At 38.5% G+C, this 27,852-nt stretch overlaps 2 protein-coding genes across 4 annotated transcripts in view; one reads left to right on the forward strand and one right to left on the reverse strand.

The window, feature by feature from the left end:
• brd8a (bromodomain containing 8a) overlaps positions 1 to 9,962 on the reverse strand; it is a 53,844-nt gene extending 43,882 nt beyond the window's left edge. The window contains 2 exon segments of the mRNA XM_052021266.1: positions 4,203 to 4,299; positions 9,932 to 9,962. Of these exon segments, the coding sequence (XP_051877226.1) occupies positions 4,203 to 4,299; positions 9,932 to 9,953 (119 nt within the window). The 5' untranslated portion in view covers positions 9,954 to 9,962.
• Positions 9,963 to 10,637: 675 nt separating this feature from the next.
• The window catches only part of cfap70 (cilia and flagella associated protein 70), a 58,857-nt gene continuing 41,642 nt past the window's right edge, over positions 10,638 to 27,852 (forward strand). For 2 of the 3 annotated variants that reach the window (XM_052021728.1, XM_052021730.1), the window contains exons 1-10: positions 10,638 to 10,684; positions 11,988 to 12,098; positions 12,740 to 12,923; positions 20,085 to 20,183; positions 20,279 to 20,361; positions 21,941 to 22,117; positions 22,819 to 23,001; positions 24,799 to 24,893; positions 26,920 to 27,022; positions 27,518 to 27,652. In XM_052021728.1, coding sequence (XP_051877688.1) covers positions 12,021 to 12,098; positions 12,740 to 12,923; positions 20,085 to 20,183; positions 20,279 to 20,361; positions 21,941 to 22,117; positions 22,819 to 23,001; positions 24,799 to 24,893; positions 26,920 to 27,022; positions 27,518 to 27,652 — 1,137 coding nt within the window. In that variant the 5' untranslated portion in view covers positions 10,638 to 10,684; positions 11,988 to 12,020. Of the gene's footprint in view, positions 10,685 to 11,768; positions 11,896 to 11,987; positions 12,099 to 12,739; positions 12,924 to 20,084; positions 20,184 to 20,278; positions 20,362 to 21,940; positions 22,118 to 22,818; positions 23,002 to 24,798; positions 24,894 to 26,919; positions 27,023 to 27,517; positions 27,653 to 27,852 lie in introns of those variants that run through there. The other variant, XM_052021729.1, reaches the window with a different exon arrangement.

Genomic DNA, 27,852 nt, shown 5'->3' on the forward strand with positions numbered 1-27,852 from the left:
GCACATGTCCCACCACATCTCTCTTAAGTATATTAGCTATTACCCAGTTAATAGCACTCTCATCTTCCATTCATAATGTTGTCATAGAGTTATACAGCACAGAAACAGGTCCTCTAGCTCAACTCGTCCATGCCGACCAAGGTGCTACCTGAGCTAGACCTGTTTGCCTACTTTTGGCCCCTCTAAACCTTTCCTATCCATGTAGCTGTCCAAATATCTTTTAAAAATTGTAATTATTCCTGAATCTACCACTTCCTCTGGCATCTCATTCCATTTACCCGCCACTCTCCGTGTGGAAAAACTAGCTACTCGGATCCCCTTTAAACCTTTCCCCTCTCACCTTAAACTTATGCCCTCCCTTGCCCTGGGAAAAAGACTGTGACCATTCACTTTATCTATGACTCTCATGATTTTATAAACCTCTATAATGATGGCACATAGCAGAGGCTTGAAAGTATGCTGAAAGTATGCTAAAGGAGTACTACATGCTTGAAAGTGCATTGAAATAGTTTGAGAAATTAAACTATGGCCCAATCTATTCTTAATTTGATGTAAAAATATCATGGCACTATTAAGATGAAGAGTAGGGGAGTTATCCCCTCTGTAAGTCCTAATAAATACTTTTCCCTCAAAAGAACAAACTTATCTGGTCATTGAAAATTTAAAACAATGATTACACTTCAAAAAATACATTACACTTCAAAAAGCACAATTTAGTGGATAACTCCCAGATCAAGCTGTTCAGAAACTGCATGACCACCTTCCATGCAAGAACCTTACAACCGGCAGACAAAGTGACCTTTCACCTCATCAGTTTCAGACAGATTTAAAACTGGGTAGTCAACGAAAGGAACGTATGTTAATGTCCCAGTTAATCCTCTATTTACTGAGAAGGCGCACAGCAGCCTTACATAATTAAGCTGCATACAAAAAGTACAGAAGTAGTTCCATCCTCTGATTAATTTTTCAATCTCAATCGAGACATTACCTGAATCCACCTCTGAATTGTATACATAATATCTATTCTCAGCCTGCTTTTGACAAACATGCCAAAATGCCAGTACAAGTTTCTCCCACATAAGAATAAAATCAGATAATACAATTAATGATTATGATGCTCTTTAAAATAATCTATTCCCTCCTTTATTTGAACACAACTTTCTGAACTTAATCACTCCTAGAATATCTACTTCATTTAATTTTTCTCCTCTGCAATATATTAATGTATGTTCAAAAAACGTTGCAGTTAAAATGCTTCTGCTTTCTTACAATACAAATTCAAATTATATTGAGTATAGTAAGTAGGTTCTCAATTCAGAGAGCTGCGACAGACTGAAGGGTAAAGATTTAAAGATTATCACAATGAAAATAATGACCAAAACACCTCATAACCAACTGCCTCTGAATCTACTAATCCTCAAGATAATTAAAATGTTATGTTTTGTATACAAATCTACTTCTTAGTAAGTATCTCAGGGTTGTGGATAACTTGGTTCTGCACCAATTCTGAGATGGCTTATGAGGCAAATGTGGAACCAATAGAATTTGCCACAGGTAGAACAAGAGCTGTTTGATGCAGCAAGTGGAAGGATATTTTGGGAGGGGTTGCACCTGCTTCCGCCATTTACACCAGGTTTTTTCAAGCTCCTGACAAAAGGACTCAAAGTTCATTCCAAATGTACCTTCTCCATTTTGTGCAGCAATGGGCCAAGGATTCCTGTGTGCTTGGTGGGGTGTTCCATTTTTTCCTAAGAAGATTTTGAGAATGTCCTTGAATCATTTCCTCTATCCACCTGGTAATCGCTTGCTGTGGCAGACTTGAAATAGAGTCCTGTTTCCGAAATCTGATTTTGGGCATGAGAAGATTATGTCCCATCCATCAGAGTCAACCAAGAGCAATTAAAGTCTTGATGCAGGGAATGTAGGCCTGGGAACAGATACTGATATTAATTCACGTATCCTGCTGGTAGGTTTAGAAGATTATGTGGAGTCAGCATTGATGATACATCTCTTATGCTTTGAAGTGCCTACTTTATGTAACCATGTCTTAGAAACATGCAGGAAGGCAAGGATCACAGCTGCTCAGTGGATCATGAGCTCTGTCAGGGTATGAGGTGTTGATCTACAAGCAATCTTTTCCTGAGACAGCCAAAGGCTATACAAACTCACTCAAAGGTATGATAGATTTCATCATGGATGTTGGCCTTCACAGAAAGTTGACTCCAAAAAATGGGAAGTGGTCCAAATTTCCAGGACTTTGTCATGTTTTTATTCAGCAGGGGCAGGTTTTGCAGATGTTTAGCGTGAGGCTTATTCTCTAATATGCTTCAACGATGACCTACAGCGCAGCCTCCCAACATATGCATATGCAAGCATCGCCTGCACACTGCAGCCTGATGACTGTTTGGAAAGACCTTGATTCTGGGAAAAGGGTGACAAAGGGTGAATAGTTTTCCATTTTGTACTGCAGATTACCTCTACACGGCAGGAAGCTTGTTAGAGGTGAGGTGTAGCAGTGTGGTATGATAGAGTGCAAAAAGTATTTTCTCTTCCCTGATGTGGAAGATGAAGCAGAAAATTTGTCTTAAGTTCTTCCTTGACAAATTTTAAAACTTCAGCATGGATATAATCTACAAACTTCAGGCCTTTTCAATTATTTGTCAATCCATCCTTGGATTGAGAGGTCAAATGTAAGAAGAATATATACAGTAAATAGACATTTGGATTTGGGCACCATGGTTGGCTTGAATGAGTTGAGCCAAAGGGCCTGTTTCCATGCTGTATTACTCTATGACTCTCAATGACAGGACACCTTAGGAGCATTGATGTACGGACGGATTTTGAGATACAAGTCCATAGCTCTCTGAAAGTGTAAACACAAGTGGATGGGGTGGGGTGCTGAGTATAAAATTTGGGAAGTCATGTTGCAGCTGTACAAAACTTTGGTTCAGCCACATTTGGAGTATTGTGCAGTTCTGGTTGCTCCATTACAGAAAGGATGTGGAGGCTTTGGAGAAGATACAGAAGAGGTTCACTAGGATATTGCCTGGATTAGAGAATATTAGCTATAAACAGAGGTTAGACAAACTTGAGTTGTTTTCTCTGAAGTGTCAGAGGCTGAGGGGTGACTGATAGAAGTACATAAAATTGTGAGAGGCATAGATAGGGTAGATACTCAGAGCCTCTTTCCCCAGGGTGGAAATGTCAAATACTAGAGGCCATAGGTTTAAGCGAGAAGGGCAAAGTTTAAAGGAGATTTACGAGACGTGTTTTTTTTACACAGGGAGTGGTAGGTGCCCGGAATGCACTGCCAGGGTAGGTGGTGAAAACAGATATGATACCAACGTTTAAGAGGCAGTTAGACAAGCACATCAACAGGCAGGAAGTGGAGGGATATAGACCATGTGCAGACAGATGGGATTAGTTTAAAATGGCATCACAGTCAACACTGACATCATGGGCCGAAGGGCCTGATCCTTTGCTGTACCTTGATGGTCTCGATATCCACACACATCATGACAAGTTGCTGGACCTCCTGAGCTCTTTCTACCCACCATCTGTTCTTCAGGTCTTTTGTTTTGGCTTGTAGAGCTATTTCTTTTCCTTTGAGGCATGGTGAAGTTTCTGATTCAAGAACTCCTGTGTTTATTATCAGTTAATCCTTGGATCTCCTTGTCATTCTCATTAAATCAATTCTCTTCAAGAGTCCCTTCACAGATACTAAATACAATAGGCTTCCAGATGGCAGTCCGGATCCTATGGTCACACTGTAGCTCCTGTTGTTTAGAGGTCATCAAGTTGTCCGTAAGGTTGTATGTGAGGTACTATCTAATTGGAGCCAACTTTGTCGGATCCTTGAGACTTACAACTCTGATTTTCTTGTGGTAGTGTTTCTGTTGCCACTGTTCTTTTGGGGCTAGGTCAATGGAGATGACAGAACAGATTGGGCAGTGATCAGCCCAATAGCAATTGGTACTTGTCGTGGTGTGGTCTGTCATTGGAAAGAAGATATAATAATTCAGATGCCAGTGCCTGGGTTGGAGGAGTTGCCATTAGGTCCCACATTTACCTCTGACAAGACAGAGTGCTGGTGACAACAAGACTGTGTTCCAAGTATTTCATAGATAATTTTTGCATCAGATTGAAATGTTGAGCCAACTTCCACATTATAAGTTATCATGGTTGCATTTAGTATCACTCACCAGTTCTGATCTCCACTCCGCATCACTGATGATGCCAAGCATAACTTCTCTCGAATTGACCATGGTTCAGTTGGGCCAGTACTCAGCAACTTATGCTCTTCAGGGGGGAAAAATGTCCCAAATTAGCAGTTGTCAGAATAAACAAAATAAAACAGATGTGTCAATGTTTCCAAATTAACATTAATTATTAATCACATTCTGCTTCTGCAAGTTTTTAAAAATTTTACATTATGGCTTGAATAGTTATTTTAAATATATTAATACAAACACAAGTTGATGTGAACACAATAAAAAACACAACCAAATTTGTACTTTAAAATTATATTTTAAGTAATTGGTGATCTTTAAGAACCTATTTTAAATCATCTATGTTCCAATCTTTCACTCATGCTTGGTAAAGTATTTAAAATATTAGCTAAGAATTGTGCTTTGTCTTTTCTCACTTGCTACTTGAAAATTCTTAAAGATTAGAGACTTAGCCCAAGTGATGACATCACTTTTGCTGTCATCAAGAGCTTACTTTAACTGACATGTGGCTTAAAAGGCTAGAATATGCTGAGAAATGCCATCATTTACACATAGAACTATAATAATTTCTCATCATATGTGCCAGGAAGTCCCAAATTTGCTGGTTCATCTCTGCCAGCAATTTCTATTATATTTTTAATGTACTTCAAATGTTTGAGAAGTCAGGGGCTTCCGGAAGTCTTGAAAAATCTGCAGTTTTTATAGATGGTGAAGTCAAGGCCATGGCCTTGCCATCCATCAAAGGTTTTCTCAACAGTTTCAAGGCAGACTTGTTCCGGTCCAACCCCATGACCAGCTGAGGTTTCACAAGGTCCTGGTCCCACACATGGCTTTGTAATTAGGATGTGGATCTTCTCAACCAGCTAATTTATCCTCACAGATACTGATAAAATAAGCGTGGAAAAATTAGTACCTTAGCAGTAAGCCGCACTCAACAAGTTCCTCATGTCAGTAAAAGGGAAACCTATACCACAAAGATTGCTAGATCTTTGAAAGAACTTCCTTAAAGTTCCAGGTCAAGAGCCATCAAGGTGCTGCAAAATCCATGTTATCATCTCTAGTGTCCTTTTTTGCCAATCTCACAATCTCCAACATTCTCTTGCATATATCTTTCTCTCCCTTGTTCTCTCTTCCTTCACATACTATACTTTAAAAAGGTGATTATAGAGGCCAAACTGCAGGAAAAATAATTCCATATGTAGATCCAAAATAATGGGGAAAAGTCTGCAATTATGAACACTGAGAAAATTTAACAGTAATTAGAAATAAATGGATCTCCAATGTTGCCTATATTCAAAGGATATAAAAATAATGCTGTTCACTTCAACCTGTTGCTTTCAACTAGGTTATACTACAAAATATTCCATGTGTTATTTGAAGTAAGTCAGCCATTTTGATTGAACAATACTATGTTGTCAAATATTAAGCAGAGCACTGATTTATCCACAATGCAAATGATCTACATTTTAAGGCAGTGGAAAGGGGTTAATGAAGCAGGTATTTTTTCCCTACTAGACCAAGGAGTCTTTCAAATAGATCCTCTGTCTATCTTATCCTCCTTCCACCTCTCCATCTTCTGCTACCTTGACAGTATTCTCTTGTCGTGTAGACTAAAATATTCATTCTGTACCTCAGACTCCACATGATATCCCCCTTCGTGCCAGTTTACTTTAATCTATCCTATCTATCCTTTCACTCCATGTGTGTACCAGTGCTCACGTTTATGTTGTCCAATATTCAATTCTCATAGACATTTATCCCTCCTATTTCCATTTTTGCTCTGCATGATTTTCATCTTCTGCCTCGTGGAATTTTCCTCTCAACCAACAAATGGTTAAACAGTACTCGATCAGAACCTTGTTCTGATCTTTGTTATGACGAAGGTCAATTTACAACTCAAAAGAAAAGTGAACAGTAGATCAATAAATCTTGCCGTCTAAGACAAGCTGTTCACATCAGAAGCTAGCAGTCTAGACCTATAGGACAAGATAACAACAAAGAAATATGGTACAGATGGCCAGTCGGTAAGGATGACATTGTGTTGGTGTCTAATTAGGAAATGTTAATACTGCTGATCACTAGCCCACACCAAAGGACAATGCATATTGACTGGGAAGCACGTTAGAATTGCAGTTGGAGGAGGAGAAACCTGGTCAACCAAACTCAACAAAGTAAATTCAGCCCAAACTGACGATCTGAGGAAAGATTATACACAGTAACCATCACTTAAGTTGAAGATCTCTAGTAGTACAACAGTTTAAGTGATATGCAATAGTACCATTTGCAGGGATGTAACACACAATTTGAAAAGTTACTTGCTTATCATCTCCCATGTAAATCACATATTTGGACTCCTAAAAGGGACAGATGGGTTAGAAAGACTCTGTTCCCATGGTCTCTCTTGCACAATGAAAACACCAATAAGCTGATATGTGATATTTTGGAATTAGAGGAATCTTTATTCTGCATCTATTTGTATTAAAGGTAGTCTGGCATCAGCTGTTAAACATGTCCATGATTGGTAGTAAATCTTCAAAAACTGCAGCAACTGAAGGGCAATGACACATCCTAGATGTAGTGCAGTGTAATAATTATCAATGGATTTGAAATCCAAAAGACTTCAGGATATTGGCTAACTATTCAGAGAGCTTGTCCAAATCTACATGGTAATTTAAGAATTTGAACTTGTTTGAAGATCCAACAATAAAACGTTAGCATAGTAAAGTGATTCCTTGACCATCAATGAAACAGCTGTCTATTAAATCCAATTATCTTCAATTTGTTACAGAAAGAAGTCTGTTACAGTGAGCACCCCACTTGAAACTATAGGATTGGACAGAATCAATGCAGATCTATGAAAGGGAAAATTACATTTGACAAATCTGTTGGCACTTTTTAAGGTGTATCTAGGAGAATAAACAAGAGTAAACCAACTGATGTGTTATACTTGGACTTTCAGAAGGGTTTTGATAAGTGCCATACATTAGTAGAGCTGCTGCCTCAGAGTGCCAGAGAACCAGCTTTAATCACTGACAGTGTGGAATTTACACATTCTCTCTGTGAATGCATGGGCTTCCTCCTGCATCCCAAAGACATGCAGTTTGGTAGGTTAATTGGCCACTGTATATCGCCCCTAGTGTGTAGGCAAGAAGAATCTGGGGGAATTGATGAGAATGTGAGAAGAAAAAAAAGGATGAAAATAGGATCAGTGTAGGATAGGTGGTTGATGGTTGAAGGACCTGTTCCCATGCTGTATCTCTCTATGACTCAAGAGTGCATGGTATTGAGGGTAATATATTGAGGATTGTTTAATGGACAGAAAATAGTATGAATAGATGGGTCATTTTTTGGTTAGTGGGCACTGCAAGAATCAATGTTGCGGCCTTAACCTAAAATCTATATTGATGATTTGAATAAGGGGATCAAGTGTACAAGGATAAAATTTGCTGATGATGCAAAACTAGATGGCAGCATGAGCTGTGAAGATGATGCAGAAAGACTTCACGGGACATAGACAGGCCAAGTGAATGGACCAGGACATGGCAGATGGAATGTTATGAGGAAAAATTTGAGGCCATCAATATAGAAAAAAATTGGAGTATTGTTTTTAATGGTGAGAGACTGAACAATGTTGTTGTTCACAGGGATCTAGATATTCTTGTGTGTCAATCACTGGAAGTTAATATACAGACCCAAAGAGCAATTAAGAAGGCAAATAGTTTGTTGGCCTTTATTGCAAGAAGATTAAAAGGCTAAGAGTAAAGATATCCTGAACCAATTATACAGCATCCTGGTAAGACAGCATCTGGAATATTGTGTGCAGGTTTGGTCTCCCATCCAAGGAAGGAGATAGAGGGAATGCAGTGGAAGTTCACCAGACTGATTCTTGGGATAGCTGGTTTATCATTCAAGAGATAAGGAGATCGATTTTTTTACTCTCCATAGTTTGTCAATCTCCACCCAAATATATTTAATAACTCTCCCACCACAGCTCTCTGGGAAGAGAATTCCAAAGATTCAAGTTCCTCTGGGAGAAAAAAATCCTCCTCATCTATACCTGTAATGGGTGATTCCTTATTCTGAAACCAGGCCCCCTCACTCTAGATAACTGCACTAGGGGAAAAGTTCTCACCTTATCAATCCTCCTCATAATCTTTTTTGTTTCAATAAAATCACCCCTCATTCTTCTAAATTCCAATGAGTACAGGCCCAGCCTACTCAATCTTTTCTCACACATCAATGCCTCTATCCCATGAATCAACTTAGTGAACCTTCTCAGAACTACTCCAATGCAAGTATATCGGTACATGTGATAATAATAAACCAATTTCAATTCCAATTTCTTCCTTAAATATAGAGATCAAAACTATATTCAGTACCTCAAGAGCAAAAAACAGCTGGAAGAACTAGTGGGTCAAGTAGCATCCTTCTCACAACTTACTAACCCACTTATCTTTATGCTATCAGCAAATTTGACTACAGTGTATTCTGTCCTTTCATCCGTCATTATTATATATTATAATTATTTGATGGCTCACCACTGATACCTGGAGCATACCACTAGTTTCTGATTATCAGACCAAAAATTACCTATGTATCCTAATGGCCATATCCCTGCCAATACATAACCTCCAACCTCTCCTGCTCTTACGTAGTGACCATTTACATGGCACATAACCAAACACCTTCTAGAACTCCAAATATACGCTGCATCTACTAATTCTCCTCTACCAATCCTGTTTATTACTTCTGCAAAGAACTCCAGCTAAATTGTCAAATTGAATGTCCCTTTCATAAAGCTATGTTGACTGTTTGATTCTCTTATGATGTTCTGTATGCCCTGCTATTACCTCTTAATAATGGGTTCCATTTCTCAATCACAAATATTAGACTAACTATTGCTTCCTGTTTTACCTCCCTCCTTTATTAAACAGCAACTTTACATTTGAAGTTTACCAATCCTCTGAGAACTCTCCCAGATACAGGCAATTTTTGTAGTTTACAACCAATGCAATCACTTCTTAAGGGGCTTGACAGGGTAAATGCAGCTTTGATGACTCAGTTGGCCAATATGTCTCAAAATAATGTGTCAACCATTCAGGACAGAGTTGAGAAGACATATCTTCATCTCAAGGATGGTGAATCTTTGGAATTCTCTGTCATACATAGCAGTGGGGGATCAGTCGTTGAGTATACTCACAACAAAGGATGATTTTTTTTAGAATATTAACTTCATATCCCTTGATTATGTTAATGCAGGAAAGTTGTAAAATGGTGTAGCAGGCACGGGGGAGGAGGGGAAAGCAATGGCCTACTCCTGCCTTCTTAAAGTATGGTCAGTAAATGCAGGCTTGACTGCAATATTCACTCCCTAACAATTAACACGTTTGACAATTACTTCAGATCGGTACATGCAGCCTAACACGGATCTGAACTGTTTCGCGGACAGCACCCGATCACACGCTGCACGTTGAAAACAAGATTGTATTAAACATACGGATGAACTGTAATTGAAACCAACACAGGAAGACGGAGGCAGCCGGCTGATCAACACAACACGCTGAGGATATTTATTTTTGTGCACGGCTTCATCGCTTTTTTTTAGATACCGCTTCCCTTAGACACACATTCAGTCACACAGGATTTCTCGCAACTTAATCCCGATCCCTCCCTCTGCAACGTTTCTTTACCGCACTACTCACTTCCAGTCCCAGCCGCCATCATCCCAGCAACCGATATAACCTCTGACCCCCCCAAAGACAATCATGACGTGTTCCCCAAATTTTAAGATAAACCATTATATAAATTTATTCTCTGTGGACTGAGAGTCCCTCGATTCAGAATTTACATAATTTACAAAGAATTTATGTTTTTTTAAATAGGATTTATGGACCCCGTGTTATTTTGCAGCGCACTCGTGATTACCAAGCAACAGCCTTGGTAATATTACTGTGGATGAGTAATAAGAAATATTTTTTGTTGCACTGCACTATGACGGCGGAACTCAATACGTATTCAAGTTGTGTTAAACTTTGAAGATTAATTAAATACGTTGATATGCTTCGTGTGGATTATAAATTTAAAATAAGGGAGGAAATAATAACTATACTCAGCAAGTCTGGCACTGTATTTGAGAAACAGTTAATATTTCGTGTTGATGACGTTTAATCAAATCATGGAAAAGTTAAAGGTTAGAGCTTCAGAAACTTGGTAAAATCCTCTTCTGTTTGCTTTGCTGCAAATGGGAACCAAGTGAACGCCGGCACCCCTACCTCCACCCCACCCCACCCCACCCCACCGCACCGCACCGCACTGCACTGGAGCTGCGGGCTCGGGCACGGCCCCTCTGACGTCACCGCGTAATGTGACGTCAACACGCGGCTCGTTCCGTCGCCGTAGTAACGGCGACGCACCAAGCCGAGCGGCTGCTTCAGTGGCGGGCGACGAGTGCTGAGGTGAGAGATGGAGTTTGTCAGGGTGACCGTCAGATGGCCGAGGGGGCGGGTGAAGTTGCAGATAAGCAGTGGGTCGTCCGCGATACGGATTCTAACTAAATGAGCTAACTAACTAACTTAAAGAGGATTGCCTAGAGTTCGGCACCAGGGGTTGGCGAGGAGTCAGAAAGAAGATGGTGTTCTTTCGTGTAAAGTACACGATTTTGTCTCAGGGTTTATAATGAAGCGAAAACACTGCATATTGCTGGAGCATCAAAACAAAAGTATGGTGCAATTCTCAGCAAGTCCCACAGATGGCCATCGACAGAACTCCGATGCTCTGACGAAAAGTCATCAGCCTGAAACGTTAGCTCAGCTTCTCTCGACAGGCAAGCTTGCCGAGTACATCATTCCTGACCAGGACAGGAAATACTTGACCAATTTAAGAGGACCGCGTTCAGCACGGTCGGAGAGACGGTCAAAAATTGTTTAGAAAAGAAATGGATAATTGAACATAGCAAATCATTTTAACTTCGTTAATGGGTGTTTATATAACCCATTTAAAATATATCAAAAATAACATTGTTAGACAGGGGAGTTCTTGCCTTTTTAACTACTAGCCGCACATGGTTAAATCATTGGAACCTTGGGAATATCTGCATGTTGTTTGGATCAAGGATGGTGTGTACTGTGGATAAAGTGTGACAAAAGAACGGAGGAATTACAAAATCAACTCCAAATTTCTCTCCCATCTATACTCCATTGTCTGTATGTATTTTTTGTACACTTCCTTAGCGCAGCAGGCAGTCAACTTATTCTCACACCTCTTACAAAATCACATTGGTGATCACTGAAGGGGTCTGCAAAAGTAGCCTCAGATGACAAATGGAGTGATCATCTGCTTTTCATTTGCAAAGGTGAACCAGCTGGTTCTGGGAAGTGAAATGCTATTTGATTTTGCACAGTGTAAGCATGTAATATTAAACAATGAAGTACTGCAAGTCTTAAAAGAAAATTATGATTGAACCACTTCAACAAATTAATAAGCTATTCAAGTAAACTTTTATGGCTTTGATGAACCAACAATTTAAAATTCAGATTTACTAGGCACTTGATCAAGATTGTTCAATATTATATGGTACCTCAGAGGGCGATGACATTCTCAGCTAATGGGACTGAAAAAAATTGGACTCCAGTAAAGGAAAACTTACTGTAGCCTCTGGCAGCCTATTGTAAGTCATTAGTCAATCTTTATATGGTAAGCATATTAATTATGGAATTTTGTGTACATTTTAGTCTTAATGCTTTTTTATCATCAAAACAGTTTATACATTACTGTAAAACGGCAGATGTCAACATGGAGAACTCTGAGGTTGAAATCAAAGCACGCAATCCAGTGCCAGTGCAGATTACAGTGCTGAGGGGCAGGAACTTGGTATGTATCATCTTGGTAGCTTTTCCCAAGGAGATTACATCTTGGTTTGTTGTTGAACATTTGAAGGGATTTTTTTTATTTAGAATTGTTTAAACAAAGGGAGACAGCCTTTTTGAGCTCTCTCCCAATCTTACATTGCTAAAATCAACCGTTTGTTACAGTTACAGACAGTGAATCCATAAAAATACTGGCAAAAACTGTGTTAGAGTGGTGAAAGGATAACTTTATGATTGTCTCCTATGTGTAATATCTCCCATTGTCATGGAAGAGAACAGGACCTGTGTGTGTGTAATTATTGGATATTGTATTATGACCTCTTGTTCATGTCAGAAGATAATGATATTTTTGTACTGCAGCATAAACTCACTATTTAATGTCTCTGTAAATCATTTGTTCTGTGAACTAGTGGTATTAAGTGTGATGGTATGATATAGATCAGCAGGTAACAATGTCAATGGAATGTGTTAAAATGAACTATTATCATGAATTTTAATTTAAATTTTCATTTCTGGCTTGATTAGACAGTTTGCATTTAAATGCCATGTTACTTTGAATGGATTTCGAGTTGGGATCTCAATTTAAAAATATAGAGAGATCATTTTTATTCATCCCATGTCTGGTTTATTCTATTGTCCTTACAGAAAGTAAGTAAAATAGACAATCCAGTGTCCTATATCCGTGCTGAGTATAATAACATCCATCTTGGAGACTCAGGGAAATTGCAGGTGACTGAAGGTGAAATAGAGTACAATTTCACAACCAACTTTGATTGCTCATTTGATGGAATTCAAGGATTGGACAACCTGGTGCATAAACCTGTAATTTGTGAGTATCAGTTTCATTTGCCCTTGAACTATAAGCACATTCGTGAGTGGGGACTCATTTCAATCTGAATGGCCTACTCTTTATTTTGAGACTATAAACCCCTAGTTCTAGACACCTTAGCCAGGAGAATCATCTTTCGTACATCAATCCCTCTGACAAGAACAACTAAGAGCCATGCTGAAACTGAATTATGATTTCATTACAGTCCTTCAGAGGAGAGGTGCAGGACACATGATAATTAATTTTCATGGTAATCAAGTTTAAATCTTTAACCATAATAATACTTCAGCTGTGAATATGGGAACGTTGAAGAATTAAATATAATTATGCTACAGCATTGGACCATATGATATCTTTAACCTTTAGCTGGCACTTAAAATTACTCAGACATCTTCAGATAGAAACAGTCTGTTCTGTATGAGAGAAAGTAACACTGTCTCCCATAACTTCTTGGTTCACTTCATTTTACTCTGAATGCAACCATGACGGTGGTGGAGTGGGTTAATTACTAGATAAATAATGCTGAGGCTTGAACTAATATTCCAGAGATCTGAGTTCAAATTCCATCATGGCAGCTCTGGGATTTAAATTCAGATTAATAAACTGCATTTTTAAAACCACTAATCTTTGTAATGATGACCACAAAACTACAGGATTGCTGTGGAAAAAAATGCAAATATCATTCAAGGAATGAAACCTGGCATCCTTCCATTGCTTACAGCAATGTGGTTACATAGAACGTAGAACAGTACAGCACAGGAACAGGCCCTTCAGCCCATGATGTGCTGAACAAATTGCTAATGACATCTAATCCCTTCTGCCTCCACATGGTCCATACCCCTCCATTCTCTGCATATCCATGTGCCAATCTAAGAGCCTCTTAAACACTTCTATCATATCTCCTTCCACCATCACCCTGGCAATGCATTGCAGGTACCCACCACTTCCTATGTAAAAAAAATACTTGGCCCGCACATCTCCTTTGAACTTTCCCCCTCTCACCCTAATTGCATGCCCTCCAGTATTAGACATTTCAACCTTGAGAAAAAGATCTTGGCTGTCTACTCAATCTATGCCTCCCATAACCTTATAAACTTCTAAGAGATCTCCCCTCAGCCTCCACCACTCCAAGGAGAACAACCCAAGTTTGTCAAAATTCTCCTTATAGAATATACCCTGTAATCTAGGCAGCATCCTGGTAAACCCCTTCTGCACCCTCTCCATAGTCTCCACATCCTTCCTATAAGGGGATAACCAGAAGTGAGTGCAATATTCCAGATGCAATCTAACCAGAGTTTTATAAAGCTGGAACATAGCTTCCTGACTCTTGAACTCAATACCTCAACTAATAAAGGCAAGCGTGCCATTATTTACCTTATTATGCCTTACTTACCATCCTATCGACTTGTGTGGCTGCTTTCAGGGAACTATGGACTTGGCTGAGCTTGAAATAGCAAAGCAAGCCTTTCTGTCAATAACAATTAGGGATGAACAATAAATACTAGCCTTGCCAGTTGTGCCAGCAAATGAATAATTAAGAACTTAGAAAATATAAGTAGGTTTGGGTCAATCAGTTGGCCCTCTCAAGGCTGCATCCTCTCCAACCCACCTCACTGAATAAGACTATGGCTGATCTTTCAACCACCATTTTCCTGCCCTATTACCAGATCTCTCCATTTGTTTAAGATCCAGAAATCTATCAATTTCTGTTTTGAATGTATTCAGTCACTGAACCTCCACAGCCTTGGAGCACAGAGAATTCCAAAGAATTACCAATCTTTGAGTGAAAGAATTTCTCCTCATTTCAATTTAAATGGCCTACTCTTTATTTTGAGACCATAACTCCTAGTTCTGGACACCTTAGCCAGGAGAAACATCTTTCGTACATCAATCCCGCTGATAATTTCGTATGTCTCATTGTCTAAGCTGCAGTGAATAGAAGCCTAACCTACTCAGTCTTTCTTCATATGACAGATACTCCATCCTGAGAACCAGTTTTTTTTTAATCACTGCACTTCCTCTTCAGCAAGTATTTCCTTCTTTAGGTCTGGAGGCCCACATTATATGCAGTGGTCCAGGGATGGTGTCACCAAGTCCCATGTGACCATTGTTAAGAAATCTCTACTTTTGGACTCAAATCCTAAAGGCCAACGTACAATTTGTCTTGAAAATTAAAAAAAAACTGCAGATCCTGGAAATCTGAAATAAAAACAGATTTCAGATTTTCCAGCAGGTCGGGGGGCATCTGAGAAAAGAGAAATGGTTAACATTTCAGGTCTGGGTCTCAATCAGAACTAAGAAAGAAAGAAAACATAGTAGTTTTCAGTAGCAGAGAAGCTGAGAGAGGGATGGGTAGAACAAAGTGAATATCTCTGATAGGGTGAGATCAAATGAGTGAACACAGCAGTGGGAGTAGCAGTCAGGATCAGATTTTGCTTCTTTGCTTTTTGTGGAATATTTTGCTAATGCCAAGGCTCTGATACAAGCTCAGCAACTGAGCTAAAAACTGAGCTAAAATTATGACAAGCAAAAAGAAAGACTGCATGTCTTATGTCTTAAATGGAAATGTTACATTTAATCCATTGGCAAAATTGTTATGAATAGTTAAAGCCCAAGCATTGATTCTTGCACTACTTCCGCAGTTACTGTCTGCCAACCTGAGAGTGACCTGTTCCATCTTAATATATTATCTATGAATCAACTCTTAATCCACACTGACATATTACCCCTCCCCAATTCCATGTGCTCTAACCTTGTCAGCAAACTCCTATGTGGAGACACAGGAGATTCTGCAAATGCTGGAATCTGGAGCAACACACACAAAATGCTGGAGGAACTCAGCAGGTCAGGCAGCATCTGTGGAGGGAAATAAACAATCGATGTTCTGCACCTGCTGAGTTCCTCCAGCGTTTTGTGTGTGGTGAACCTCCTATGTGGGATTTTTTTTGCAAAGCCCATTGAAAATCCACTAATTCCCCCTCATCTATTCCAGTAGATACCTTGTCAAAGAACTCCAAAAAAAAAAGTCAAACATGATTTCCCTTTCAAAATTCATATTGGTTCTGCTCAATTATTATTTTCTAAGTGTCATAATATTATATATTCCCTTATGCCCTTACTCTCTCTCTCTCTCTCTCTCTCTCTCTCTCTCTTTCTCTCTCTCTCTCTCTCTCTCTCTCTCTCTCTCTCTATATATATATATAGATATATATATATATATATATATATATATATATATATAGATATTCCAGCATTTTCCCTACTATCAATGTCAGACCAACAGGTCAATAATTCCAGAATTTTCCATCTCCTTCTTTCTTAAATAGTAGGGTCACATTTGGTACTCTCAAATCTGTAGAAACCTTTTTGGGTTCTATGCAAGTTTCTGGGCTGTAGATCATCATGTCCTTGAGATTTATCCATTTTCAGGCTCAATAACTTCTTTTGTAGTATTTCTTTACTAATTCTTACTTCCTTTGTTTCTTCATTTGCACTGGATCTTTGGTTTTCCATTATTTCTGTCCATTGTCATACCCTTTAATGTTGTTTCCCAATCCACCATTGACAAATTGCCCCACATATCTTCATAATCTCTTCTGTTTAGATTGAAAACTTGGGATTCAGAATGAACTACATCATTATTGAACTTAATGTAAAATTCTATCATACTATCATCACTCTCTCATTGGGGCATTTATGCAGCAAGATTATTAATGATCCTTTTCTTGTTGCACCACACCAGATCTAAATTAGCCAGTTTAGTCACTGGTTTCTCAAAGTACTGATCTACAAATCCATCTCTTATACATTTCAGCAAATCATCCTCTACATGTTAGTACTAATTTGATTTGTCCATATGATTTGTAGATTAAAGACTCTGTGGTTACTGCTTCTGTGATGTTTGGTTTCCAGAGTTGTTGCTGAATTCAGGGCATGTCAGCCTTCTTTAAAAATAGTTCTTTCAGCATGATTGTATCTGTTTTTCATTTGTGGGCTCCAAGCTATACATACACACAAGGATGTCCCTGGCATGAGCCTTCATACACATCTGAGTGTGACTCCTGTCTTTCATTCCTCATCCTGTTATTTTTTTCAACTGCTTGCAAGGCTCATCTGAGCAAGTTACACTATCTGTATGGATATTCTGCTAGCCCAGATTTGTTTATCAAAACAAAATGCTCCAGTAGTCCTTGTATTCCTGCTACTCCATGCCCAAGGCATGATGGGATACATGGCATTCATGGCTGCCATTTTGTGGCCTCCACTCTGTGTCCTTCCTCTCCACTATGATTTGGAGGCCTATAAACAATTTCTACCAATGTCGTGTGCTCTCTGCTGCTTCTTAGCACTTCCCAAATGGATTCAAATTCCATACCCAAGCCAAACCAAGATCCTTTCTAACTACTGTACTGACACCAACTCTTATTACAATGGCACCCACCTCCTTTTCCTTTCTGCTTGTCCTTCCTAAATATCAAATTCTCTGGAATATTTAGTTCCTACATATTGTTACCCTGCAACCATGTTTCTGGAATGGCAATTAGATCATGTCCATTTATTACTATTTGTGCTGTAAGTTCATCCTTATTGCCGGTGCAGAGTGGAGGTAAGGGAGCAAGAGATAAAACAAGTGCTTCATCTTGGATGGATATTTATGTTGTCCACCTATTATCTATTCTTTATGCATGTTTATATCATTTCATTTGTTGACTTTGGTGTGAGCACATGATTGAATATATTGCATGTACTTGGATACTGAAAGAAAACATTGCAAAACCATCTTTGAAAACAACTGTAAAATTGGAAAAGTTTGTTTAAAAAGTTCTGCTAAAATGTGTGAAGTATATTTTAATTCTGAACATGACTAACGAAATAAATAATAGGAAGGGATCCTTTAGCCAGCTGTGGCTAATCATGGCCTTATAACAGACAATAGTTCTTCAAATCTGAATGATAAAATGAAGAAACAATCAACTTTGTTTGAAGTCAATTGCACCTGCTAATAAAAGTAGAAGGTAAGAAAAAGTTCAAAATACGAAGCATGAGAGAATGGAGATAATTTATAGAAAACTAGGTCCTTGGCAAAAAAATACCTACAGCCAATAAAACAGCAGTGGCCATGTCACTGACTAGGTCTATGTACCCATAAAAGACTCAAACAGTAGTAGCAAATGCCCAAAGCACAAACTGACTGCTTCCCACACTGTGACATTAATGGATTAGGGAAATCAGGGAAAAGTGATGATTAAGTGATGCAGAATTGGGTAAGAGGGCTCTCTACACTATGGAGTGTCCTGATCAGTCTCCATGTTATAATTACTGCAATGAGGCTGCTGCAACTCATTCTTTGAACCCACAATTTAGAACATAGAACAGTACAGCACAATACAGACTCTTCGGCCCACAATGTTGTGCTGACCTTTAAACCTCACCTAAGACTATCTAACCCCTTCCTCCCACATATCCCACTATTTTAAATTCCTCCATATGCCTATCTAGTAATCTCTTGAATTTGACCAATGTACCTACCTCCACCACTGCCCCAGGCAGCGCATTCCATGCACCAACACTTTCTGGGTAAAAAAACTTTCCTCTGGTATCTCCCTTGAACTTCCCACCCATTACTTTAAAGCCATGCCCTCTTCTATTGAGCATTGGTGCCCTGGGAAAGAGGCACTGGCTGTCCACTCTATCTATTCCTCTTAATATTTTCTATCATGTGTCCTCTCATCCTCCTTCTCTCCAAAGAGTAAAGCCCCAGCTCCCTTAGTCTCTCCTCATAATGCATACTCTCTAAACCAGGCAGCATCCTGGTAAATCTTCTCTACATCCTTTCCAACACTTCCACATCCTTCAAATAATGAGGCAACCAGAACTGGACACAGTACTCTAAGTGTGGCCTAACCAGAGTTTTAGAGAGCTGCATCATTACCTCGCGGCTCTTCAACTCAATCCCTCGTCTTATGAAAGCTAACACCCCATAAGCTTTCTTAACTACCCTATCTATCTGTGAGGCAACTTTCAGGGATCTGTGGATATGGACCCCCAGATCCCCCTGCTCCTCCACGCTACCAAGAATCTTGCCATTAATTTTGTACTCTGCCTTGGAGTTTGTCCTTCCAAAGTGTATCACTTCATACTTCTCCGGACTGAACTCCATCTGCTATTTCTCAGCCCAGCTCTGCATCCTATCAATGTCCCTCCGCAATCTTCGACAACCCTCTACACTATCTACAACACCACCAACCTTTGTGTTGTCTGCAAACTTGCCAGCCCACTCTTCTACCCCCTCATCCAAGTCATTAATAAAAATCACAAAAGGCAGAGGTCCCAGAACCGATCCTTGTGGGACACCACTAGTCACAGCCCTCCAATCCGAATGCACTCCCTCCACCACAACCCTCTGCTTCCTACAGCAAGCCAATTCTGAATCCACACTGCCAAGCCTCCCTGGATCCCTTGGCCTCTGACCTTCTGAAGAAGCCTACCATGTGGAACCTTGTCAAATGCCTTACTAAAATCCATGTAGACCACATCTACTGCACTACCCTCATCGATCTGTCTGGTCACCTCCTCAAAGAACACTATCAGGCTTGTGAGACATGATCTGCCCTTCACAAAGCCATGCTGGGATTTGAACCAACTGGGATGAAAGATCTTTGCCAGTGTTGTCTGTCTGTAAAAGGGCATCACTTATATTTCAGTCTGGAGGAACCAATGAAAATAAAATCAATATCCCAGTAGGAACCCTTTAGTTCACATATGATTCCTGACATACTGCATAATGTTCTCATTATTTTACTATGAGTGAAAATGAAGACTGTAAGTTGTGATGTTTTGATCAATTTCTGTTGTTAAGTCAGAAATAAATCATGCCTGTCTTGAAGAATCATGATATATAACAGGGAAATGACACCAGCATCAAGGATAAATTGCATAGGAAGTGGGCATTTTCCCAATGGGTGGAATTTCTGCTAGAAATTAACACAAACAGTTCAAAATATGCACAAAATGCTTTTCATGTACAATTTATCATATTCTTTTACTAATGCAATTTCTAGGCTACGATCCTTTATCTTTTGCATATTGTGTTTTGAAAGTGTTCTTAAAAGAATTTTTAACATCTTTTTGAAATGTTTCTCCATTTCTGTGTAACTATAGTAACAGTTATTGAAGTTTTGCCCAAGGAAAAGAAAAAAAAAGATGAGAAGACTGTTATATTGGGCCAAGCTACAGTGGACCTCCTGCCTTTGGTTCAAGGTGGGTGGTATCAGCAGAAATATCAATGGCATGATTTATCTGTTCAGTAAAACTGATTACATGCAAGAGCTGATATTAAAATTTCTTATCCTTAGGAGAATGTACGTTTACAAAAACCATTACAATCCACCCTTTAGGCGGAGCTCCTTTAGAACAAACTATATCAGATGAAATTAAGGTAAACAGTAAAGTAATGACTTCATGGTGTCTGGACTTGTGGTTGACTGGGTTTGGTGTGACTTTGTCATATCTAAGTTATGTGCCTGGATTGCTCCCATTTTATTTTTTATGCTTTAATGTAGCAGTTGTGGGACAACTGAGTGGCTTACTAGGCCATTTCAGAGGGAACCACATTGTTATGGGTCTGGAGGCATATTTAGGCCAGACAAGGTGAGGATGGCATGTTTTCTTACCTAAGAACACGAGTGAACCAATAGTGTTTGTACAAAAACAGCTTCATGGTCACTTGTTATAGGTACTGTATAAGTATTTTGAAATTTGAAATTAAAGACTTGGTTTGTGTTGTAGAATTGAAAACTCACATTCTTTGGACTAATTAGTTCATACCTCTAGGCTATTAGTTCAGTGAAGTACCCATGATATGTGGCGGAAAGGTATTTTCAGTTTGGTCAGGCTGCGTATATCTTTTAGTAATTGTCAATGCTGCTTCACAAGCAGCTTTTAGTTAAGTTTAATAATGTTAACAAGTTAGTTTGGTGGATAAGAGAGGAAATTACAGTACAGTATATACTTTTGTGAAATGCCCTGATTAGCAGCAATATTCCAAATTAATAAATAACTTCCAAGAAGATCTTTAGTGTGTTAACAACACATCATTAACAACTTACATCACAAAATCATAGAATGAAGATGGCGCCATGATTCTGACAAAGGTCCTTGTCAAAGAGATAAAACCTTCCTACAGGAAATGGGAGATAATTACCCAGAGAAGAGGAGAAACAAATCAGAGATGATTCATCCAGTGCAGTTTTCAGACAGCTAATAACTTATTGTTTATCATAGAATCAAAGAATTATATAACCTTATGTTAATGACAGCCAAAATTGGATATATTCAAGTTACTCCCACTTTCCAGTTCTCAGTTTACAGCCTGTAGGTTATGACCACGCAAGAGGCCATCCAGATACATTTTAAATGTGAGGAGGGTTTTTGTTTCCACCACCCTTTAGAGGTAGTTAGTTTTAGAATCCCACCACTTTGGATGAAAAAATTCCTCAGCTCCCCAAGTTATTGACCTCTCTACCAATGGAATTCAGTCCTTTTTGTTCACACTAACTAGGCCTCTCACAGTTCTTCCTCCTTTCCCTTCAATCTCCTTTTGTTTTAAAGAAAACAATCCACCCTATTCAATCTCTCCTCATAATCCTCCAGCTCTGGTAACATCCTAGTGAATTCCTTCAGCATCTCTATCAAATTATCACATCGCTGTTGTAATCTGGTGACTAGAACTGTCCAAACACAACCCAGCTGTGGCCCGACTAAATGATTAATAACAATGGTGATGACCATCACCTTGGTTACAGAGTAGCTCATGGCGAATTTCCAGGAGATTGGAAAGACTAAGGAAAAAGAAATCCATCAAAGTCACCGTCATCTAGTTTGGAAGTTTGATCATTAGAGTCTAATGAGTTGTTTATTTGCACTAGTTTGTTAAAAACATAAAACTGTACTAAGTATGATTAGCAGAATAACTTTGTAATGTCTGTACTTTACCGGTTGCTGTGTTTTGTATGCAGGCTCTGCTGGATGTTACTGTGTCTGTCCCAGAACCTTTACTTTCTGAAGCCCAATTAGAAGGGTCTAATTTGCTGAGGGTCACTGCAGAGTCTGCCTATTCTGTTCCTGAGAGCTGGAACCCCACTGGACCACAATTTAATTATATAGTTGCACTATCTCTGCCAGCAGCCACTCAGGTAAATAGAGAACCCTATTTTACAAGAATGTACCACCTACATCAGGCTTTTCTTGTATGGAGTATTATGGCTCTGGATTAGTTCACTCATTTGGTATTTATTCACAATATAAGCTTCCTTCCACCATTTTACCCTATTAACATGTCTTCCTATTCATTTCTCCCTTATCTGTTTAACCTGATCAATCTGATATATTTGCGAGTCACTTTACTTTCTCATCACTCTCTAAATGATGGTCTTCCCTTGAATTCATAATTAGATTTTTTTGTTATGGTTTTATATTCAAGGGTCCATAATTTTGGAATCCTCTACAAATGGAGACACCCTATCATAAAGCTTTACAATTTTAAAACCTCAGTTGGAGCATTTTTCTGTCTTTCGAATGGAAAAACAAACCCCAGCCTGTTCATTATTTCCTGATAGTTCTCAGTTTTGATATCATCCTTGTAAATCATTTTTGCAATTTCTCCATGGCTTATGTATTCCTTTTGTAATAATGAAACCAAAATCGTAGAATTCTTGTATGGCTTAACCAAAGTTTTATAGATGTTTAGCATTTTTTGATTTTTAATTCTAACCCTAACCCCTTAAAATGTTCAACTATTCATATTAAATTCAACATGCATTAATTAATAAATATTTAACCAGTTTAAAGTACTGAAATCACATTGTGTAATGATGTTAACTGGATTATATTTCAGAAGGACCTTCATGTGGTTTTTTCTAATGGGATTTTGAAAGTTGCAGGAGAAAAAGAGCCCAGTGTGAGACCAAAGAGATGGCCAGTAGGCAACATAGTTGCACCTGGGGCTCAGAATATTGCAGATTCCTTCATTGAGGTTTGTCCGTATGAAGATGAGGATGGGGAATTAAATAGCAAAGAGGTAAGATACAAGGCAGGTAATGTAATGTACAAAGATCGGTGCTGAGATCACAGCTGTCAGCAATTTATATAAATGCACTCAGGAATCGGAAGTACAATTTCAAAATTTGTGGATGTCAGCGAATTATGGGGTTTAGTTAATAACGAGGACTCCACTAAAATAAAGGAAAAGGTTAATAAATACAGAACAAGGGTAACTGACAAATGAACTTCTAAGTAGATAATTGTGAGGTGGTACATTTTAATAGGAAGAATAAGGAGATCACACACCTCCTGGCAAATAACTCTCTCAATCAGGGGCAAAAAGATCTGGGGTGCAGATGAAAATGCAACTATAAGTAACAACGCCACATAAAGTCACAAAAAAGCAGAACATTGAGATTGATTTCTTGAGTTGTAGAGAAAAAAAACAAGTTATGGATTAAACCTGTTGATTCTGCTCTGTGGAACCACTGCCACTTCCCTGTTGGTTGACTCAGCAATTCTCATTATAAGTAAATGCAGGTTGCTGGGGAGCTATGATGTTCTTCAAATTCCTTTAATCGTGATAGTAGCTGGCTGACTTTGCCTCTCTCTATTTACCTTGTGCACAATTAGAGCATCCACTGCGACATTAGAGGCTTTTGCTTATGCTGCAAAGGGGTAATGACATTTGCAGTCAAAAGCTGCATTGTGGATGGATTTAGGGTTGAATATAATGTGTGAATAGGGTTAGCTGTCACCTTCCATTGGAAAGAATTGGGCCCCGCTCTGCACAAAGCCATGTACCCAAGTTGATGACTGACTCCTACTTGCTCTTTGTTTTGAAATACATCCTTTTTGGCAGTCCATCAATGCAGCAAGTGCTTTCCATGTGGTTTCCATCAGCCTGCTTCTGCGGATAGCCCCACCTGTGTCTTGTGCAGAGCCTACAGCTGATCACACCCTCCAGTAAGCTGCTATTTATGCTCTCCTTCCTCTAAGTCTGTTTCAGACCACATAGTCCTATCATGGCATCACGTAAAGGTCAGGTCTAACATGGTACCTGAGATATATGCAGTGTCATTTTCGGAGCTCTCGGGGGTGTAAAATCAAGTTGAGGCGGTTCTTCATCATTCTTTTTTACCATTCTTCCAAGGCCCTACCAGGTTGCATTTCTTGTGTATCTGGGGGATAAAATGTCTGTATGCTTGAGAGGGAGGAGGAAAGTAAGAGGTAAACCATTTGCACATTGCAAGTCACTATTGGCAAAATGCAAAAATCAATAAAAGATCAGCCCAAAGTTGGACTGCAATGGAATTGACCTCCTGTACATGGAAGCTGATGTAGATGTTTGTTTTTAAAGTAAGTCGTTTGTCTGCATTTTCCATCTTTCTTTCTTTGCTCTGCTTAAATCTGCCAGTGCTATTGCTCAAACTGGAATAATGATGCAAATTCAATTAGACTGGAAGAAGCATTTTTAAAGCTCCCCAGGCATATTAAGCTTTTCTTAACTCATTGTCATCTTCTTCTTATCAATAATTGGATTGGCCAAGTTTGCTCATTTCACTTTGTCACTTATTTATAAACAACAGTCAAATGAGCTCTTGAAGATATAGGGCCTGATTGAAAACATCAGAGCTACTTGAAGGAACTTATTTGAAAAGATTGTTGTACTTTAACAAGATGTAACCAGCTGATTGAACTGTTGAATATAGTTTAAGCAGCAACCTTACAGATGACACCTGTAGTAACATTGAATGGTATTTACCAATATGGGTTCACCTGATATAGATTTGTTCCAAATAGAACTTTCAATTATCTTTCAATTATTATCCAGGACCGGGCATTTAGAACAGAGGCAGAAAATGATAAGAAGCGGGTCACATGGAACACTGAGCGACGCTGCTTTATGGAGCCTGAGGCTTTGTTGAGGTAACTATTCTATCTCGTTATGTAAATTTAAGTATAGATAGGAATTAGGTTGAGTAATGATTTGTATTATGTTTTTATCGTCTCTGGATTCTGGAGTTGAATCCAGGCAAAACTGATAAGGATGAAAATCTCTGCTGTCATCATGGAATCTCACCTCAGTTTTTGAAAAGAACTGCCTGTGTGGCTTTGAAGATGTCTATTGTATGAAGTAGAAGAGTTGTACTGCTGGAGTGGCTTGCATTTTTCTGAGGATGGTGAATAAAAATTTTACAAAAATGTTTTTCACTCAATTTACAGCTACACATAATTGAAATTCTAACTTCCAGACCTCACTTCTGTTGGCATGTTGCAATGGCTTGTCAACATCTGTTGAATATATTGTGCTTTTCATAATCTCTCCCTCTCTGGAGAGAAAAAGAAAGTATCTGCCTGCCATGTTTCTGACTATCCAACTAATAATTTATTCTGGAGATTCTCATTTTTCATGGTAGAGATTTTGGAATTTGGATCCTGAATGCATGATGGTATAATTTAAATTTCCGTAAGTACGGTCTTTGGAAGGCATTTACCCTTTTCACAATTGAATTTCAAACAAAACGAGGGTTAATTTTGTTGGAGCAGAGTCCTGAAACTGTACAGCAGAGTATATTTTATTTATATGTTTTTGGGCTCTTATTTCTTTCTAGCTTGCTGAGAATTTACCTAAGGTAAAGTGTGAGTTTTATATCTTTATTGTGCTCCATGCCATCAAGAATCCCTTGGACCATGTTCACTTCATTTGGGTAAATTATTTAAGCAATATGGTCACCAAATTATTCCAATTCGGCATCCAATGTGCTTGTTCACATTCATTGCTCAACTTCTGCCAATTGCAATATTGGGAATGATGGTGGCATATGCTGACACTCTCAAGTACCAATGTAGTAACGTCAGTTTGTGTGCAATGCTGATTTGACGCCAACAATCACAGTTTCCACCACTCTTACAGGCTGTGAGTTGCAGATTATAACTACTCTAAATAAAAATAGTTTTTCCTCACATTCCATCTGAATCTTTGGCTCATCACTTTAAATCTTACAATGGACCCAGTTTCTCTCTCTTTACTCAATATAAATCTGTCTTGTACCCCTCCATCGAATATCCTCTCAGCCTTCTCCAGTCTAACCTTGTACCTGAAGTTCCTCATTCCTGAAGCCATTCTAATAAATATCATCTATACCTTTTCTAATACCTTTAATTCCTTCCAGAATTGTGGTGACCAGAATTAGACTCAATACTCCAGTTGTGGCCTAACCAGTGTTTTATAACTTAGAAGTTAATTGTAATTGATTTATGTAGAGTCGGTTGAAATAGCCCATAATTTGGTTTTGCTTGACATTGGTACAATTTATTGCATGAGTAGAGATTGTGCCTTCAAGGTTTTAGTGCAATATCAATTAGAATACAATGCACAGTTTTGAGCTCCATCTGTAAATTTGTTTGCAAATATATAAATTCCAATCTCTATATTTCTTTCTCTGCAATATAAAGCTTTGCAACCCTTCCGTAATACCCTTCCCAAAATAGCCTTCCTTTGCAGGTTTTGTTGCTACACTCTATAACTGAAGTGAGTTTCAACACAATCTCTTGCCCTCATATTAAGCTGTGATCTGTCTTGCAAAATATGTTTCCTTTTTATCTCCAAAAATTTCCCCTTTAAGTAGGCTTGCTCTTTAAGGGGAAATTATGCATGTTGTTGAACAGACCTTCTATTTTAGGAACAGATGTTTAAAAATAGTATTATTGTATAGGTTAGGTGTTAAAAGTATTGATAATCTAAAAAATATTATTATGACAAGTCAAAAGATCTCAATCCAAATCATTTGGCTGATATTTAGTTAAACAAATGTTTGCAAGAATGGAAGTCCAGTTGAATTTCCCTTTGCTGTAGCTGGATATTCATAGATTATACCAAGGGAAATGGAACACCTAGGGCAGTTTATTTGATTTTTTTAAAAAGTTTGCATAAATTAAATCTCTTTTCCAGTTTACAGAAGCATGTAGCAGAGACAAGTTGCTTACCTGTGGAGATCAAGCGTGTGCCATTAGCTCCACCGGCTAAAGGAGGGAAAAGCAGTAAAACGGATAAGGTCAGTTAATTATTCCTAGAGTCATATTTATAAAAGGGGCAGGAAGGATTGGACGAGTCATCTTTTAATACACTATTTGTAGAAAAATATGGTGATTTTCCTGGATACTTTCTTTAAAAAAGATACCATTTATAGCAAGCATATATGATTACTCTTCCTAATGATCGCATTTGTTACAAGCTTGCACAGTTATCTTGACTATACTTCTTTGCACCCTACCTCTTGTAAGGATTCCATTCCATTTTATGATTAGCAATAGTTCTAATTTAAAGTCACTTTTAAACAATGACTGTAGATTTTTTCCAAAGTCAAAGCTTAATTAATGAAAGATTTCTTTTACCCTCTGGATTCTTAGCCTAATGTAATTAACAGGCCTGAATGGATACCAGAAATGGAAGACCTTAAGTCAAAGGATGTGAATAACATGAATATGAATTCAGTTGCAGTTTATCTTTCAAATTTTTGTGGTAATCTTTTAATTTATATTATTTGCAGACAGAGGAGGAGGGACCTATTTCTTTCCATGGAGTAGTGTATGTAAATATGGCACCTTTACTGTATCCAGGTGTGAGCAGGATTCGAGGAGCGTACCCAATAGCTGCTTATAATGAGGCTGAAATATTTGAAAAGGTAATGTTGATACAGTGATATGATCTGCATTGGTTTGGATAGGAATGTCTTGGTAGACCTATAAAATTTCTTATAGAATAAACTTCCATTTTCTATCATGCTGCTTAGATACATTGGAGACTGAATGCCAGTTCCTTAGATAATGAAAGGAAGAGAAAAATTCCACACTCCTGGCATTGGGAATCTCCAATATAAAATCA

This window comes from Pristis pectinata, chromosome 8 (assembly GCF_009764475.1).
Source record: "Pristis pectinata isolate sPriPec2 chromosome 8, sPriPec2.1.pri, whole genome shotgun sequence".
NCBI classification, from domain to species: Eukaryota; Metazoa; Chordata; class Chondrichthyes; order Rhinopristiformes; family Pristidae; genus Pristis; species Pristis pectinata.